General features: G+C 41.1%; 1 protein-coding gene across 1 annotated transcript; it reads right to left on the bottom strand.

Moving 5' to 3' along the window:
* Nucleotides 1–3,986: 3,986 nt before the first annotated feature.
* Nucleotides 3,987–18,563, bottom strand: LOC120022463 (sialidase-1-like). The gene is made up of 7 exons (XM_038966381.1): nucleotides 18,538–18,563; nucleotides 18,178–18,327; nucleotides 16,334–16,523; nucleotides 11,531–11,793; nucleotides 7,684–7,866; nucleotides 7,033–7,252; nucleotides 3,987–6,805 (listed from the first exon to the last, which is right to left on the bottom strand). Exons 2-7 carry the CDS (start codon nucleotides 18,271–18,273, stop codon nucleotides 6,585–6,587), a joined length of 1,173 nt encoding a protein of 390 aa, XP_038822309.1. The 5' UTR covers nucleotides 18,274–18,327; nucleotides 18,538–18,563; the 3' UTR covers nucleotides 3,987–6,584.
* Between the last annotated feature and the right edge of the window lie 1,585 nt (nucleotides 18,564–20,148).

Here is a 20,148-nt window from a genome sequence, read left to right as displayed (position 1 = left end):
GAAAAGTCAAGAAACCATTCCACTGCTATTTTGGTATGTAAACAACTTCCCTATTCATGGAAATTATAGCAAAACCCCCTCCACCATTGCTTGAACTTTGCTTGCTGAAAACCATCAGTTGTTAACAATGTTCCTGGCTTTTTCTGTAGTTTCTTCTCATCTCTGCTTTCTCTCATCGCCCTTCTCCCATGCTCCCTTGTCCCCTACTTCACCTCTCCAGTCCCTCGGAAACTGATTCTGGTTCTGAAGCAGATGACATGGACTAATGCACTAAAGCACTGTGTCACTATTGGGCATCCACACTCTCACCTGGCCTCCTTCCACTCTGACGCCGAGGCCTTCTATGCCATGGAGAAAGTCCAGAACAGCTCCTCGGACTGGGTGTGGGTCGGGCTGAGGCAGAGCCAGCTGTGGGGGTTCTGGCTGTGGGGAAATTAAGAGGCACTGGACTACCAGAACTGGAGAAAAAGTGAGTGGAGGAGAGGGGTTGAGAGAGAGAGATGAAAGTAGAAAGTAATACAGGTTACGTGCATTCATTTGTGCTTGTTAGGTAAACACACTAGTATTGCAAAAAATCTGTGGTGGAAAAAGTACCCATTTGTCATTCTTGAGTAAAAGTAAAGATACCTTAATAGAAAATGACTTGAGTAAACGTCACCCAGTAAAATACTACGTCTAAAAGTATTTGGTTTTAAATATACTTAAGTATCAAAAGTAAATATAATTGCTAAAATATACTTAAGTATCAAAAGTACAAGTAAAAGTATAATCATTTCAAATTCCTTATATTAAGCAAACCAGACATCATTGCATTTTTTATTTTATTTATGGATAGCCAGAGGCACACTCCAACACTCATTACAAATGAAGCATGTGAGTCTGCCAGATCAGAGGCAGTAGGAATGACCAGGGATGTTCTCCTAATAAGTGCGTGAATTGGACCATTTCCCTGTCCTGCTAAGTATTCAAAATGTAATGAGTACTTTTGGGTGTCAGGGAAAATTTATGGAGTAAAAATTACATAATTTTCTTTAGGAATGTAGTGAAGTAAAAGTAAAAGTTGTCAAAAAATAAATAGTAAAGATACCCCAAAAAACGACTTAAGTAGAACTTAAGTATTTTTACTTAAGTACTTTACACCATGATAGGTGAGAATTATCTGTTAAGTGAATGATTAGAATATTCCGCCCTGAAACATAATTGTATGGAATTGATTAGAATGTATAAAATCATAATCAATAAATGTGTAGTCCTAGTCAGAATTAGGGTAAAGACAATATGTCTTTATGGTATTTTAAACACAGACTGTCTGAGCTTGGTGCCGACCTGACTAGAGATTTGGGAGAGAACAGGGAGTATGTCTCAAGGACAAGGTCACTAATCTCTGTCGGCTGGGTAGCAGGACATGTGTGTGCGTCTGTTTGTGTGTATGCGTCTGCTTGTGTGTGCGTGAGAAGTCAGTATAAAATGTATTGTTTTTTATTCTTGACTTTAGAACGTTCTCTGAATAAACTGTACTAACCTTTTGTATAAGCTGAGTCTTTGACTAATTATTATTATACCCATGGTCTTACAAACCTCGGGAATTGGTCAGAGCTATTGATTGGTTGTTATTATCATTGGGATTGGAAATTCTCTTATCACACCACTGCAAAAAATATATACAGTCGTATGAAAAAGTTTGGGCACCCCTCTGAGGCTGCATAATAATTTAATCTTTCGTCACAGAAAATGATCACAGTGGCATGCCATTCATTTTCTAATAAAAGTTGAGTACTGGGTTATTGTCCAGACAATGATTTTTAGTGTAGCAATATTAAGTTGTATGAAATTAAAATCAGATGTGAAAAATAGGCTATGCAAAAATGTGGGCACCCTTGTCATTCTGTTGATTTGAATACCTGTAACTACTTAGCACTGATTAATTGGAACACACAATTGGTTTGGTGAGCTCATTAAGCCTTGAACTTCATAGACAAGTGCATCCAATCATGAGAAAAGGTATTTAAGGTGGCCAATTGCAAGTTGTTGTTCTCTTTGACTCTCCTCTGAAGAGTGGCAACATGGGGGCCTCAAAACAACTCTAAAATGACCTGAAAACAAAGATTGTTCAACATTATGGTTTAGAGGAAGGCTACAAAAAGCTATCGCAGAGATTTAAGCTGTCAGTGTCCACTGTGAGGAACATAGTGAGGAAATGGAAGACCACAGGCACAGTTCTTGTTAAGGCCAGAAGTGTCAGGCCAAGTAAAATATCGGAGAGGCAAAGGCGAAGGATGGTGAGAACGGTCAAAAACAGCCCACAGACCACCTCCAAAGACCTACAACATCATCTTGCTGCAGATGGTGTCACTATGCATCGTTCAACAATTCAGCGCACTTTGCACAAGGAGAAGCTGTATGGGAGAGTGATGCGGAAGAAGCCTTTTCTGCACACACGCCACAAACAGAGACGCTTGAGGTATGCAAACGCACATTTGGACAAGCCAGCTTCATTTTGGAATAAGGTGCTGTGGACTGATGAAACAAAGATTGAGTTATTTGGTCATAACAAGGGACCTTATGCATGGCGGCAAAAGAACACAGCATTCCAAGAAAAACACTTGCTACCCACAGTAAAATTTGGTGGGGGTTCCATCATGCTGTGGGGCTGTGTGGCCAGTGCCGGTACTGGGAATCTTGTTAAAGTTGAGGGTCGCATGGATTCCACTCAATATCAGCAGATTCTTGGGAATAATGTTGAAGAATCAGTCACAAAGTTGAAGTTACGCCTGCGCTGGATATTTCAACAAGACAATGACCCAAAACACTGCTCAAAATCTACCCGGGCATTTATGCAGAGGAACAAGTACAATGTTCTGGAATGGCCATCCCAGTCCCCAGACCTGAACATCATTGAGAATCTGTGGGATGATTAAGCGGGCTGTCCATGCTCGGCAACCATCAAACCTAACTGAACTGGCGATGTTTTGTAAGGAGGAATGGTCCAAAATACCTTCATCCAGAATCCAGACACTCATTAGAGGCTATGGGAAGCGTCTAGAGGCTGTTATTTTAGCAAAAGGAGGCTCTACTAAATATTGATGTGATTTTTCTATTGGGGTGCCCAAATTTATGCACCCGTCTACTTTTGTTTCGATGCATATTGCACATTTTCTGTTAATCCAATAAACCTCATTTCACTACTGAAATATTACTGTGTCCATCAGTTATTTGATAGATCAAAATGAAATTGCTGATCCAAACACCCAATCATTTATAAATGGAAATCATGGAAATTGTCAGGGGTGCCCAAACTTTTTCATACGACTGTATATTTTGGGTTGGGAAGTGTTTCTATGCTAGCTCTGTAATTCACCACATACTTAAGTCTGAGATTGCCATTATTGAAGTCGTTTATGGTGACAAAGGGCATGAGTGGCGTTGTACAAAACAAAGTCAGCAGCGATTGGATTGTCTCTAACAAATCAGTGTCAAAGCCAATGACACATGTTCTAACTGCCGCTTTACCCAAGTGTGTTCTGGCTCTGGTCCAACCCATCAGTTTCTGGACCAATCAGACAGCCCCGAATGGGTTCGCATTCAGTGAAGGGTCGGTACTGAGCCAGACTCATTGGGAGAAGAAACTAACATAAGTGGGTGTACCATTTGGCCGGTGCAAGGATTCTGGGTAGCAAGGTCTATACACTATAAGGTCTATACACTATATGAATGCAGTTTGATGTGGGTTACTTTAGGCCAGTGTGATATGGCAGACGTTAGACACACAACTAAGTACCACTACAACTCTTCAGGTCCCGAGCCTCCTCTCTCACAACTGTGAAGCCATGAACAGGGAAATGGGCTGACAATGACTGTGCGGAAAAACAAAACTTCCTCTGCTACACAGGTACTGTACTGTGACCTACTGTGTTCCAATAATCCATCAGGCTCCCACACAACATCATCTTCTACTAAGGCTATATGAATGCAAGAGTAATTTACAGTGTGTTTTACTGTTTCTTTAATGTCCGATTTGTGGTAAATGATTGACGCAATCATGGTAGTGTCAGGGTCGGGTAGTGCCGTCCAGGACTACATACACACCTGGAGGGAGCGGTTCACATCCCCGTTCTTCCACCCACTTTCTGTGCTATATCCTTCTCATCTATCTCCCCATCTGTCGATTCAACTTCAGAAAATACAATGCAATCAAGGTGAAAATAATTTCCCGTTCATTGTGGTTAATTTTCAAAGAAGTTGTTTCATGCCTATGAATGCATTTGAAGGACTGCCAATTTTATATAGTATCTTCAATAATTATGAATTTTGTTCCCTCCCCATTATAATTTGGCTTTAATGCCTAACACAGACTACATTTTAGAAGACACACTGATTCTACTATAAGATTCTGGCAACATTGTCATAAAGAAAAATATTTGTTATATTACTTCTATGAGTGTGACAAACAAAATAGCTGTTAAGGATATTTGCATTATTCTCTTTTCTAACCTTCTCTTCATCTTACAGTGTACATTTATTTGTATGGATTTCTTTGTTCCAAAAGCTCCATTGAAGCTTGTGTTCACCCACACAGCATGAAACAGGGCTTGGCTAACACATTTTTTTTCTTCAGATTTATACTTTTCAGGGAAGTACAGGATACTTTACATTATCTACAGACCCAGGGGATATCCCAAAACATTACAAGAGGCTTAATACAATTGTAATATCTGGAACGATTTTAACAGTATGTTTTCACACACTGTGGTTGAATTGCTGCTTTTAAAGAAGCTCAGTTCTCATCTTTTTCCACTAATTGTACAGTATCTAAACGTACATACATAATATTATATTAGTACTCAGACACACATCACACCTCCTTGAAAAAAAAACTTACCTGAAACATTAACCACAATTCTTAACTTAAGGTCATCAACATAGGAAGCCCTTCTAAATGTACACAATTTCAGGAAAGGGAGGATAATAAAGGATGTAAGATAATTAGCTTACGGTAATAGAAGAATATGCTAAATATAATACAAAATCAAGTGCACTTAAGACCATAACATTGGCAATTCAACTTGACACAACGAGTTCACATGCATCCAGATTCCCCAATACAACGCAACAGTTTCTAATCAAAATCACTTTCAAATAAAAGACCAATCAAACCCTTACGTGCAAGTAACCAGATGCAGTGTCTTACCACTAAACAAGGAATCTATTTCATATCAGTATGTCAGCTTCACAGATAGATTCAGCAAGGTGAGCTGAGGGAAACAACTGCATCTGCTGTGGAGTGCGCGAGCTAAATGAGACTGATCATATCTGCTACAGAAACACTGAGTTGAGGGATTTGTGACACAATCACAGTTGATAATTAAACTTTCAACTCAAAACACAAAATGGGTGAATGAAATGACAGATCCCTGGCGCCATGCCTCGTAAAAACAACATCAAGTTGATGTTATTCACACTACGCATGTCCTATTCATCTGAGATAATGTAGTGGACACAAGTCAATCATTTTACGAGTCCATTCACACAAAACGGTCTCATCATACAAACATCTCTTGCGTCAAAAGTTGGCAAGAACCACCCTTCAAAAAAAAAAGGAAAACGTAGAAATGCCTTGACATTCTGAAAGTGCAACCATTCTGTTATGGACTGCGAGGCAGAGGACTAGGAGCTGCATTAAAATGTCTCTAAATCTGTATTCTTTTACCTTTTTTCAAGTTTTTTGCCATATTGAAATAGCAGTTACAAGTCTTTCCCAATATTTTTATGGCTCGGTGACACATAACCCTCTATACATTTTCCTTCCACCCATCTCTTTTAATTTGTGATGTGGGGGGGGGGGACGACGACGACGACTTCCCCCTCTCTCAGCTATAGGAGCCTCAACAGAAAGGAAGTGTAGCTACACCAACATCCCACCAATCATTACAGACTATCATAGCTTCAGTAAAGGACAGGACACCTGTGCTTGGGCCATACTAATAACATGTATATTAGGCACCAAATGGAGGAAAACAGACTAAAACAGGGAGGGACTAGCTGAACTTTCCATTTCCTGTTGCAGAATGTCTTGCTACATTTTGCTGCGGTGTGCCCTAATGAAACCAACCCTGATGTATTTCAAAGCCCACCTTAGGATAAAGTGGCACACAACTGTCATTATTGGTCCAATAAAACAGGAGTGGTTTGTATGTCTCCCTCCACCTATCAAAACAAAGTGGTGCTGCAAAGTCCCATGAGTCATCCGTCCTGAGAGAATTTAACATCCTCTTCCCTTTCCCTCCCCAGCTGGAGGTAGAACCTGCTCCTAACCACAGATCTTGGATAAAAAAAATCTCCATCCTAACCATAACCACTTTTAAGCGGATAAAAATATCTGGGCCTGTATTCAAAAAGTGTCTGATTAAAAGTGCTGATCTAAGATCAGGTCCCTGTCTATATAATCTAATTCATTATGATCTAAAAAAGGCAAAATTGATGCTAGTTCAGCACTCCGAGACACTTTGAGAACACAGACCCTGACCCTGGACCAGTGATTAGAGGCAGACTACCTAGTTCCCCCCCCTCCCCCCAGCCTTATTCTACTACCATCCACCGTAGAGGTGGATCTTGGCGAAGGAGATGGTCTCATCGTAGTCTTTGTGGCCTTTCTCGTAGATGACATAGATGAACTTCCTGTCCTCAGCGCTGCCGCTCGTAAGTGACGTCATGCAGGAGTAGCCGCTTGGGCCCGCCCAGATCTGGACAGTGTTCTTCTCCCACGACGTGCCATTGGTCAGAGACCAGCGCAGGGTTAGATTGATCCCTGGCAGAAAGGAAGGAGAGAGAGGAGAGAAAGAAAGCGAGAGGGACAGAAAGGTTGAGGGAAGTTAAGACAAAAAATATAAAATAAAATGTACATATTTATTAATAAAATAACATTAAAAAATGTAAAAAATAAAATTTACATTATTATCTCACCACTAACCCCCTGTCCAACCCACTCTGTCTACCAGAGGGCCCCATCCCCACCCCTTTCCCCATAGTCCTTACTGTGGTTACTGTCAGCTGGGTTGGTGAAGTACATCACGCCCTCCTTCTGCAGCGCCCCTGCTGCTACCGTTGGGTCTATCAGGATGGAGTCAAACACCAGCTGCTCCACAGGTAGAGTCTCGCCCCCGTCCAGGCTGCGCACCACCATGCGGCAGCGGCAGTGGTAGTTGTTCTGGTTGCGCACGTTGATGACGATGCTACCGTCCTCCATCTCTACAGGCTACAGGGGGGGGGGAGGCAGAGAGGAGTTTGATTGAGGAACTGAGGTCAGCCTGATTATTGGCTTTTAACAGAAAGCCAAATTGTGTTTCTCAAGCACTTCTCATCAAGGGATACTAATAGTTGTTAGTCAAATGAATCAAGTTAAGTTGTCCTACAAGGATTAACTACTGTATCTTTCCAATCTCTGATACAAAAAAAGTAGAGGAACTGCATTGTAATCAGTATACATCACTATTGAACAAAACCAGAACAAAAGCATCGGACTATAAAACTACTACCAGACTAGTAAAACTACAGACTAGTAAAACTACAGACTAGTAAAACTACAGACTAGTAAAACTCAAGGGTTGCCTAATAACTATATGGGTATTGTACTGTGTGGCATCGTTTCCTGTCCTTTCTACCTACTCCCTCCCTGGTTAGCTTTACCTGGCACTCGTCTGGGTTGAAGTCCAGGGCTTGTTTGGGCTGGTTGTAGGGGATGCTCTTCAGTGCGGCGCCATTCTTCCAGTTTCGCCCGTGGTCGTCACTCAGAATGCAGAAGACCCCGTCACCCTCCAGTGTGCCATGTCCACACACCACCAGACGCCCCTTGGCAGGAGGGTAATGCTTCTGCAAGAGAGGACATGGAGAGACAGTCAAACAAAATAGTGTACTCCATCAAAGCACAACAGTTCAAATCGAAACTGACCTCGGTGCATTGACCCGAAGACTTATTACTGAGGTTTATTACACACAATATAAGGGTTAGGGATGATAGAAATTGGGCTCATAAAGGAAAGAACATTCAGAATGACTAGCTAAATACTGCTGTGTCCAAATACACAGGCAGGTTAACAACACTAAGAACTGCAGAGGTATTGAAAAAGAGAGAGTAGCTCATCATGGGAGACATGACTCAAACTTACTGACAACACAAAAAGTAGGCTACGTCAGCAATGGTATCACGAGGAAGGAAATATAAGGAGCTCTCTTCTCATATAAGGGTAGAGATGACAAACAAATAAAGCGAGGGGAATTATATGAAATGCAGGGGTGAAAGTAAGACGGAACGGTCCGGAGTACCAGCATGATAAAGTGGGGGTACGCCATACCGGTAAAACGTGAGCATATCACAATAGTTTAAACATAGATTTTAAGAAAACTGTAGGTTATTTCACCATTTATCATTACCGCATTTCAGTCACATGAAAAATGAGCAAAGAGACTTAAACTTGTGGAATACAAGTTTTTTTGTTCTGTTTTAAGTTAATGTCACATGCACAGTGAAATGCCTTTCTTGCAAGCTCTAACCACAACAATCCTGTAATCAATAACGTAATGTACTGTAATGTAATACTAAAAATAACAAAGTAGAACGAAAAACCCCCCCACAATAAATAAAAATAAGAACATGATAAAGTAAGCATACTATATACAGGTTCAGTTCCAGTACCATATTTACAATGTGCAGGGATACTGTATCGATAGAGGTAGATATGTATAGGGGTAAGGTGACTAGGCATCAGGATGATATGTGGGTGTAGAGTCAGTATAAATGTATGTGTGTCTGAGCAAATGATGGAATGAGTGTATGTACACTACCGTTCAAAAGTTTGGGGTCATTTAGAAATGTCCTTGTTTTTGAAAGAAAAGCACAATTGTCCGTGAAAACTATTGTAGCTGGACACGGCAGATTTTTTTATGCAATATCTATATAAAACGTACAGAGGCCCATTATCAGAAACCATCACTCCTGTGTTCCAATGGCACGTTGTGTTAGCTAATCCAAATTTATCATTTTAAAAGGCTAATTGATAATTAGAAAACCCTTTTGCAATTATGTTAGCACAGCTGAAAACTGTTGTACTGATTAAAGTAATAAAACTATTCTTTAGTCAACTAGTCTATCTGGAGCATCAGCATTTGTAGCTTCGATTACAGGCTCAAAATGTCCAGAAACAATGAACTTTCTAATGAAACTCGTCAAGTCTATTCTTGTTCTGAGAAATGAAGGCTATTCCATGCGAGAAATTGCCAAGAAACTGAAGCGCTCGTATCACGCTGTGTATTACTCCCTTCACAGAACAGAGCAAACTGACTCTAACCAGAATAGAAAGAGTGGGAGGCCCCAGTGCACAACTGAGCAAGAGGACAAGTACATTAGAGTGTCTAGTTTGATAAATAGATGCCTCACAAGTCCTCAACTGGCAGCTTAATTAAATAGTACCCGAAAAACACAAGTCTCAACGTCAACAGTGAAGAGGTTCCTCCAGGATTCTGGCCTTCTAGGCAGCATCCCGGAGTCGCCTCTTCATTGTTGACGTTGAGACTTGTGTTTTTCGGGTACTATTTAATTAAGCTGCCAGTTGAGGACTTGTGAGGCGTCTGTTTCTCAAACTAGACACTATTGTACTGGTCCTCTTGCTCAGTTGTGGAATAGCCTTCATTTCTCAGAACAAGAATAGACTGACGAGTCTCATTAGAAAGTTCATTGTTTCATTGAGCCTGTAATCGAACGCACAAATGCTGATGCTCCAGATATTCAACTAGTCTAAAGAAGGCCAGTTTTATTGCTTCTTTAAATCAGCAATACAGTTTTCCGCTGTGCTAACATGATTGCAAAAAAGGGTTTTCTGTTGATCAATTAGCCATTTAAAATTATAACGATTAGCTAACACAATGTGCCATTGGAACACAGGAGTGATGATTGCTGATAATGGGCCTCTGTAGATATTCCAGCTACAATAGTCATTTACAACATTAACAATGTCTACACTGTATTTCTGATCAATTTGATGTTCTTTTAAAAATGGACAAATGTGCTTTCCTTTCAAAAACATGGACATTTCTAAGTGACCCCAAACTTTTGAACGGTAGTGCACGTGTGTTGGAGTATCAATGTGCATAATGTGTAGGGCCCTGTGAGTGTGCATAGAGACAGTAAAGATAAGAATAAAATACAAAGGTCAACTCAGGTACTCTGTTTAGCCACTTTGTTAGTTCTTTAGTTAGCTATTCAGCAGTCTTATGGCATGGGGATAGAAGCTGTTCTGGAGCCTGTTGGTGTAAGACTTGATGTACTGGTACCGCTTGCCATGCGAAAGCAGAGAGAGCAGCTTAGGTGGTTGGAGTCTTTAAAGATTTAACCAATACACTCCAAAATGCGGTGTGGTTCAACAATAACAAACATTTTCGAAGGCAGAGATTAGTGGCCGAGATCGAGACTTGTGCAGGCCTAATGAATGACATAACACTTTTTGGTGTTCTGTAAGTGATGACTCTTTGCATTATCAACTGGCACTGTATGGATGCCAGAATTATTCAAATTGTTATCGGAGTAGCTTAATGGTTGGAATAGTAACTGAAGTCGGGAAACGGTCTGTAAGCCTACTATAAAATGTTAACTCCTGTACACTTCAGTGTTTCTCGCAGTAAAATTATAGTCCAAATATAATAAACATTTGGCCTGGGGAACAGGAGTGGAAAAATATGATACATTTTTTCAGCATCTTGAGAGAATGGGATTGCGCGCTTAAGGACCTGGTGTGTAGCCTAAACGTGCAATTTCTTTCAGCGACAAAAGCTGACAGTATTTCATTTTCAACCACAAAATATGCATCAGAGCCGAACTGAAATACTATCAAAATCGTGTTGGCTCTTTTTCACAGCTTTTACATTTCCTTTAAACCGGTCTGATGTCATTTGGAAATCTCCCTGGTCCCTAAACGTCCTCGCTCTGTGAGAGAAGCAGAAACGAAAGAGAACTTTACCAATGTCAACTAATGGTGCACTGATCTTTCTATCGATTTGTGACATTCTGGTGAGCAAGGCTTTATTTAGCATTTTAGACAAGCATCAAGTAATGACAGAAGAGACGCTGCATTTTGAGGCGTAGTTTTTTTTTTTACCCACACCCCATCATTTAGCCGTCCCGGAGTAACGTGCGCAGGTAGTCTTCATGAGCCTTTGAAGTAATTGTTTGACAATCAGATGGAAACTTAACTGGTTGTGTTTATGCCACATTTAAAATGTACGTGCCTACCTTTTTTTTAAAGTGAAACGACAAATCTTTACTATTAGGCCCATAGAGATCCTATTAAATGAATAGGGATTCTATATGTCATTCGATGATTAGGCCCATAAAAAAATATTTTAAAAAGCACATGCACACACAGGAGGTCCCTGTACTGGGATGAAACGTAATCTACTTTCACCCGATTAGATACATTGAGAGAAAGAGAGATATAAGGGTAGATGAAGAGAAGTATCAAAGCCATGGACGGTGGTGACCCACCTGAATGCCAAAGCCAGGCCCGGGGGCGAAGTTCTTAACCCCTAGCTGGACCGAGAGGTTCCTTGGTGGGCTCCAGCTGAGACCGTCATTCATGCTCTCCACCAACATAATACTGGCAGGGTCACACTGGTACTGGTGGAAGCAAATAGAGTAGATCAGCAGCACAGAGCCAGTCTCCTCATCCACCACCACGGAACCCAGGTTCAGCCCGTCAGCCAAGTCCCCATCGTCCAATATGAAGGAGGTGGGCGACCACGTGGCACCTAGTGTGGAGGGGAAGTATAGAGGGAGAGCGGAGGAGGAAAGTATTCGTCGTAAGTAAAGTGCATTCGGAAAGTATTCAGACCACTCACTTTTCCCACATTTTGTTATGTTACAGGCGTATTCTAAAATGGATGAAATAGTTTGTTTCTCTCATCAAGCCTTGACACACTTGTATTTGGGGAGTTTCTCCCATTCTTCTCTGCAGATCCTCTCAAGCTCTGTCAGGTTGGATGGGGAGCGTCGCTGCACATCTATTTTCAGGTCTCTCCAGAGATGTTCGATCGCATTCAAGTCCGGGCTCTGGCTGGGCCACTCACGGACATTGAGACTTGTCCCGAAGCCACTCCTGCGTTGTCTTGGCTGTGTGCGCTTAGGGTCATTGTCATGTTGGAAGGTGAACCTTCACCCCAGCCTGAGGTCCTGAGCAGGTTTTCATCAAGGATCTCTCTGTACTTTGCTCCATTCATCTTTCCCTCGATCCTGACTAGTCTCCCAGTCCCTGCCGCTGAAAAATATCCCCACAGCATGATGCTTCATCGTAGGGATGGTGCCAGGTTTCCTCCAGACGTGTCGCTTGGCATTCAGGCCAAAGAGTTCAATCTTGGTTTTAGACGACAAGAGAATCTTGTTTCTCATGGTCAGAGTCCTTTAGGTGCCCTTTGGCAATCTCCAAGCGGGCTGTCATGTGCCTTTTACTGGGGAGTGGCTTCCGTCTGGCTACTCTACCATAAAGGCCTGATTGGTGGATAGCTGCAGAGATGGTTGTCCTTCTGGATGGTTCTCCCATCTCCACAGAGGAACTCGGGAGCTCTGTCAGAGTAACCATCGGGTTCTTGGTCACCTCCCTGACCAAGGTCCTTCTCCCCCAATTGCTCTGTTTGGCCGGGCAGCCAGCTCTAAGAGTCGTGGTGGCTCCAAACTTCTTCCATTTAAGAATGATGGAGGGAACTGTGTTCTTAGGGACCTTCAATGCTGCAGACATGTTTTGGTACCCTTTACTAGATTTGTGCCTGGACAATCCTGTCTCGGAGCTCTACGGACAATTCCTTAGACCTCATGGCTTGGTTTTTGCTCTGACATGCACTGCCAACTGTGGCCCCTTTATATAGACAGGTGTGTGCCTTTCCAAATCATGTCCAATCAATTGAATTTCCCAAGTTGTAAAAACATCAAGGATGATCAATAGAAACAGGACGCACCTGAGCTCAATTTCAAGTCTCATAGCAAAGGGTCTGAATACTTATGTAAATAAGGTATTTCTGTTTTTAATATATTTGCAAAAAGTTCTAAAAACACGTTTTCGCTTTGTCCTTATGGGGTATTGTGTGTAGATTGTTTAATCAATTTTATAATAAGGCTGTAACGTAACAAAATGTGGGAAAAGGAAAGGGTCTGAATACTTTACGAATGCACTGGAGTGAAGATGGGCCAATACAAAGCAAAGTCGATTCAAATGCGAGTGTGGGAGTTTCTCTGTCCTGTCCATCTGTAATGGGAATATTTAAGATGACTAAAGTTCATACTTAATTTAGAGTGAACACAATGTTCAGCATATTTGGAGTCTCTGTAATAAACAATTTCCAGTGTCCAATTGGATTATTCTCATATCTGTTGATAGTGATTGATATCATACCGGAGGGACAAGGACACTGATTATTCACTGTTGTATTGATGACATTCTTTGAATACTGCGTGATTCTGTATCAGCTGGCAAAGGGACTGCATTTTGTTTGGACTTCCGACAAGTCTCTCAGACTGGTGTTAAAGCCCCAATGCAGTAAAAAAACGTGAACTTCCTGTGTTATATATAATATATTTAAACAATATGAGGTAGGAATAATACTGTGAAATTACAAAAATGATCAAGCCCTTTCTGTGTAAGAGCTGTTAAAACAAAACATGTAATAAACCCCCCGTAATTTCAGCCTTTTTTGGTGGGATTGGATTTTAGCCTGCCTGGTAATGTCACCAGGAGTTCCCACATTTGCTGAGCAGTTGTTGGCTGCTTTACCTTCACTCTGTGGTCCAACTCATACCAAACCATCTCAACTGGGTTGAAGTCAGGTGATTGTGGAGGCCAGGTCATCTGATGCAGCACTCCATCACTCTCCTTCTTGGTCTGACAAGGTAAAAATCTGTCATTCTGCTCCTGAACAAGGCAGTTAACCCACTGTTCCTAGGCCGTCATTGTATATAAGAATTTGTTCTTAACTGACTTGCCTAGTTAAATAAAGGTTAAAAAAAGAAATAGAAACACGAGCAATGGACATTTGCCTGGTGGAAATCTGTCCTTTGGTCTGATGAGTGCAAATCTGAGATTTTTGGTTCCAACCGCCGTGTCTGACACAGAGTAGGTGAACGGATGATCTCTGCATGTGTTGGTTCCCACTGTGGAGGAGGTGTGAAGGTGCTTGGCTGGTGACACTGTCAGTGATTTATTTTGAACCCAAGGCACACTTAACTTCTTGCCGCACGGATCCCTTTAGCGGGATCATTTTCGTAAACAACCGCTGAATTGCAGAGCGCCAAATTCAAAAATAAACTAAAAATATTTATAAATCATGAAATCACAAGTGAAACATACCAAAACACAGCTTAGCTTGTTGTTAATCCACCTATCGTGTCAGATTTTGAAAATACGCTTTACAGCGAAAGCAATCCAAGCGTTTGTGAGTTTATTAAATCACTAGACAAAACAGTAAGAACGAAAGTCACGAAAGTCAGAAAAGCAGTAAAATTAAAATCGCTTACCTTTGATAATCTTCGGATGTTTGCACTCACGAGACTCCCAGTTACACAATAAATGTTATTTTTGTTCGATAAAGATTTGTTTTATAACCAAAAACCGCCATTTGGTTTACGCGTTATGTTCAGAAAACCACAGGCTCGTTCCGGTCCTGAAAGGCAGACAAATTCCAAAAAGTATCCGTAATGTTCGTAGAAACATGTCAAGCGTTTTTTATAATCAATCCTCAGGTTGTTTTTAACATACATAATCGATAATATTTCAACCGGACAGTAACCTATTCAATACTACAGAGAAAGAAAATGTCGAGCTACATCTGTCGCGCGCAGGAACTAGTCAAAGGACAACTGACGCTTTTTGAAAAATCTCGTTTTTCAAAAAAAAGCTTGAAACTATGTCTAAAGCCTGGTCACAGCCTGAGGAAGCCGTTGAAAAAGGAATCTGGTTGATACCCCTTTAAATGGAGGGGCAGGCAACGGAACAGGGATTTTTCCAAATAAAAGGCACTTCCGGGTTGGATTTCCTCAGGTTTTCGCCTGCAAAATCAGTTCTGTTTGTGTGCAGTTTTGAAACCTTTAGAGGGTTTTCTATCCTAATCTGTCAATTATATGCATATTCTAGCATCTGGACCTGAGAAATAGTCTGTTTACAATGGAAACGTTATTTTTCCAAACATAAAAATTCTGCGCCCTAGCTGAAAGAAGTTAACCAGCAGAATTCTGCAGCGATACGCCATCCCATCTGTTTTGCGCTTATTGGGCCTATCATTTGTTTTTCAACAGGACAATCCCCCAACACACCTCCAGGGTGTGTAAGGGCTATTTGACCAAGAAGGAGAGTGATGGAGTGCTGCATCAGATGACCTGGCCTCCACAATCACCTGACCTCAACCCAGTTGAGATGGTTTGGACTGCAGAGTGAAGAAAAAGCAACCAACAAGTGCTCAGGATATGTGGGAACTCCTTCAAGACTGTTGGAAAAGAATTCCAGGTGAAGCTGGTTGAGAGAATACCAAGAGTGCGCAAAGCTGTCAAGGCAAAGGGTGGCTACTTTGAATCTAAAATAAAAAATATATTTTGATTTGATTAACACTTTTTTGGTTACTACATGATTCCATGTGTGTTATTTCATAGTTTATGTCATTACTATTATTCTACAATGTAGAAAATAGTAAAAATAAAGAAACCCTTGAATGAGTAGGTGTGTCCAAACGTTTGACTGGTACTGTATATATAAAACACACGGTACCAGTCAACAGTTTAGACACACCTACTCATTTAAGGGTTTTTCTATATTTTTTACTAATTTCTACATTGTATAATAAAATGTCATAAATTTACCAACTTTAATTATTTCTCAATTTGGTTTTTAGATACAAATGTCAAATAAATGTCAACAATCCTTCCTCCAAAGGACTACTCAATGGATTACATTTTGTGAAAACCTGAGTATTTTTTTGTCTGGGTTTCGTGAGGAATCACTTATTACACCAGGGATGGGCAACAGACGGCCTGAACAATTCCTTACTTACTGTTGAGAGTTAGAATAGTAGAATACACAAGGTACAATTTCAAAATGCGGTTGTGCATCAGCAGTTTCTCTTGTTATGTCAGTCACTCAATTAACCCATGTCAGCTAAAATGTTTTAGATTGTTAAATTAGTCTAGCGGCCAGCTATTTAATCATGGCCGAATTACCGACCAAGGGGGACCCCCATTGATCATCAGATATCATATTAAAAACTGCAAACATTTGTCCATCCGTCTGTCTGCTCGCCCTGATGGCCTGCCTACCTCTGTCTGTGGAGCGTCGCATGGCAAGGAACTTGGCCCCCACATCATTGGCAGACTTCTTCCGGGCCTCAGCGAAAGCCAACAGACTGCCCTTGGGGGTGAAGGAGAGCAGTGGGATCCGGTAGGCGCTCACCTCCCCCGCCCCACCACTCACCCACAGCAACTGCTCATCATAAACCAGGGGTTCAATCTGGGAGAAAGAAAGAGAATCTCAATTTGGCTCATTGCTTGGCATAAGCAGCCACTTGCCAGGTTAGGCCAGGTAGAACTGAGTGTGCAGAAAGCAAACCTCAGAATTCCCTCTTGGAAGAAGATTGGATTTTAGCCAACAAGAATGGCTGAAAGTGACAATTGTAAAAAGACAGCAACAACATTTACATGTACACAGTATTCTGGATTGTAGCTCATATCCCACTTAAGGTCTTATTAGGTATACGCTGTTTACATGCACCCTTGATATCCTGTTCACAAATATCCCTCTATTCAGGAATAAACAGAATATTCCTAATTTAAGTTAATATGGGTTAAATGTAATAGTATCTGAAATATGGACACTGTCTGTAGGTCTAACTTCTCACATGTAGTATTGTATAATATTAACAGAATGATGCATTTCTTGCAGTAAAATTATATAACAAGTGTTAATTGTCTCAGGAATAGAAGTGGAGAAATATAATTTCCTTCTTTCAGCATCTCTTGAGAAAACAAGAATGCCCGTTTATCTTTGACACTTATGCAAGCAAACAGTTATTTCAACCAAATAAAATATGCACCCAAGACGAACTGAAGTATTATCAGAAATGTGTTTCATCGTTTTCTCAGCTTTTAATTTGGGGCGGCAGGTAGCCTAGGGCCAGTAACCTAAAGATCGCTGGTTCGAATCCCTCGAGCTGACAAGGTAAAAAGCTGTCGTTCTGCCCCTGAACAAGGCAGTTACCCCACTGTTCCCCGGTAGGCCGTCATTGTAAATAAGAATTTGTTCTTAACTGACTTACCTAGTTAAATTAAAAAATTGATGACATTTGGGCATTTTGCACAGGACCAATGTTGACTATTTTAGAGATATTGCGTTCTCTCCGGTCCCTAAACGAATCAGACAACTTCACAGGTGTTAACTAGATAATTAATGCGTTCATTCTATCGATGTAAGACATTATTCTGGTTAGCACTAATTTATTTAATCTTCTCTGGCAACAAGTTAAGACAAAAGAGAATTTGCATGTATCTAACTATAGTTGATATACAAAATGGCCTACACAATGTCAGAAATGAATTATAAGCAGAAACTTGACTAAATGAGTTGTTAAAGTAGCCAGGCTAGGTCCAGTAGCCTACGGAGTATCAGCTAAATCAATGGATGGAAGCTAAATCAAATCTATGGAATTATGGTGGATCGAACTAGCCATCTTTTTAAAGTGATTTTTTGACAATCATATGAAAACATAATCACACAACACCCATGATAAACACGTGATATTCTTGTTCACATATGCCACCAATTCAGCAAGTATATCTACTATTATATTATACTCTGTAGACATAGGACGGATGATTACATTGAGGTGCAGGAGGCTAAGATCTGTTTTGGTCGCTTAGCTTTGCAACGGCCTGTGAGTGCAAACTTACAGCAAGTCTATTGCACTGTTAGTCACAGAGATATTGGGCCATAACTTTATTGTACTCAAAATCATTATACTGCTATGCTTTCTTGCAGTGAACAAGCTACAACATATCTAACGTACATCTTGCAAAGCTGTGCAGAACTATGCAGACTGTAAAATACATTCATAGATAGTGAATCAGGAACACAACCCATGACCCGAAATACCGGTCAAGTTTCTTACCTGGCCAAAAGAGGTGCATAGACACGGAGATAGCACAACCGAGAAAAGCACTGCGAGTCGGCTTTTTAGCCCCATCAAACTAGCCGTTGCAACCATGCTGGTAGGTCTGTTCGGTATTCTCTCGGCTCTTTGACAAAGAAAGTTGTGATACTGTGGAATCAAGGCAAAACAATTGCTACACTGTAGAACCACAGAGTTTCTAAAACCAGAGGCGAGACTTCCGGAAACCTAGATTCAAACCGTCTGAAGTAGTCGAACATTTTATTGCTCCAACCTCGTGAAAGTTGCAAACTGACACATTTTCGTAAAAAAGTAACGTCTAGCTTCCTTAGTAGTGCAGTGAACAACAGCCACACTCACCTTCTCCTCAACAAAAACCCTAAACACCGCGGTCATATGACTGAGATGGGCGGTCATATGACTGAGGTGGGTGGTCACATGATGAACCCGTCATACACTGAAAATAAATAAACACAACTGGGAAGGGAAAAGTTGACACCGCCACAAAGTCAAAATTGTGTATATCGTAAAAATTCACGAAAACAAACAATATATGTTTTACCTTAATTTAAGGTTAGCAGTGTGGTTACGGTTAGGGTTTGGTTTAAAATCTAATTTGAATAGATACATTTTCGAAATAGGCGGGGTTTATGACTTTGTGGGCCTTGCTATGCGGGTTACTTGGGACGTCTATCCGGGATTCTACCCCATTGAAGTTTAAATTTTAACGGGATTCTACCCCATTGAAGTTGACATTTTAAATAGGTATGGTAAGGGTTAAGGTTAGGTAAGGGTTATTTTAACCACTTGTGTAATTTATTTGCATACACTTCAACTAGACATATAAACCCACCAGACGCCACTATGGGTTTCATCTTTATTTTTATTTTTTTTACTTTTTTGGGGGGGGGTTTCTTCAAGGTACCCAATCCAAAAACAGATTTAATGCGTCACTCAGTTATGTAGAGTGGAATGCTCTGCCACCAGAGGTTACTCAGGCAAAAGCAAGTTTAGCTTTAAAAAACGGCTTTAAAAAACGGGATATTGGTGTGCATGTGAACGTGCATGTAAAAGTGAACCCGAGGGGTGGGTGACCTGGGGGGCTATGAGGTACCGGAACGCATAAAAAAATCACATTTATAATAAAGCATTGCATGCATTATCATCGCTTTTGAGTACTGGCATAGAGCAGCGGCGGGGCTGGTTGCAGAAGTTGCACACATGGAGTACATTTTTTGTAGCCTAGAGCCCTGGAAAATCTGGTCTTTTATAAATGGATTTCATGCTATTCTACATCATTTTAGATGACTGGAGACTTTCGCAGAATCTTTTTAAGTGTTTTTTATTTAACCTTTATTTAACTAGGAAAGTCAGTTAAGAACAAATTCTTATTTACAATGACGGCCTACCCCAGCCAAACCCTAACCCGGACGACGCTGGGCCAATTGTGCGCCACCCTATGGGACTCCCAATCACTGCTGGTTGTGATACAGTCTGGAATCAAACCAGGGTCTGTAGTGACGCCTCTAGCACTGAGATGCGCTGCCTTAGACCGCTGCGCCACTCAGGAGCCCTAAAATAATACCTCACAAATTATCAAAATGACAGGCTACTTTGACACTGACAAACTGAGAATCTGAGATCAATAAAAACGGCATAGGCAGGCCTAGAATATGTACAGTATGAGGAGGAAATTATAGTCCTAAAAAAGTTTTCCTGTTTCACTGACTCACCCAATGATGTGCAGCTCACTCAGCGGCCTATTTGGAAGTTGTTAACTTGGTAACATACAGACAAATTCATATTTTATTTTCAGCAGGATCCATTTGCTTTCCATTAATCACTGGCAATAGCTGATGGGGATCTTAATAAACTAAACCAGCATACCCTGGTCACCGGCATCACCAGCTTGACCAGCTAGTCGGCCATCCTAACCAGCTAGACCATGCTGGTCAGACCAGCTTGACCCGC

This window comes from Salvelinus namaycush, chromosome 27 (genome assembly GCF_016432855.1).
Source record: "Salvelinus namaycush isolate Seneca chromosome 27, SaNama_1.0, whole genome shotgun sequence".
In the NCBI taxonomy this organism is placed as follows: Eukaryota; Metazoa; Chordata; class Actinopteri; order Salmoniformes; family Salmonidae; genus Salvelinus; species Salvelinus namaycush.
The sequence above is the reverse complement of the archived record's forward strand: the minus strand, read 5'-3'. Positions and strand labels throughout refer to the sequence as shown.

Coding starts and splice junctions, on each gene's coding strand:
- LOC120022463 (XM_038966381.1), bottom strand. CDS start 18,273: ATGGTTGCAACGGCTAGTTTGATGGGGCTAAAAAGCCGACTCGCAGTG. Junction 7,867..11,530: donor GGCCTGGCTTTGGCATTCAG/GTGGGTCACCAC, acceptor CCTCTCTTGCAG/AAGCATTACCCTCCTGCCAA. Junction 6,806..7,032: donor CCCAGCTGACAGTAACCACA/GTAAGGACTATG, acceptor CCTTTCTGCCAG/GGATCAATCTAACCCTGCGC.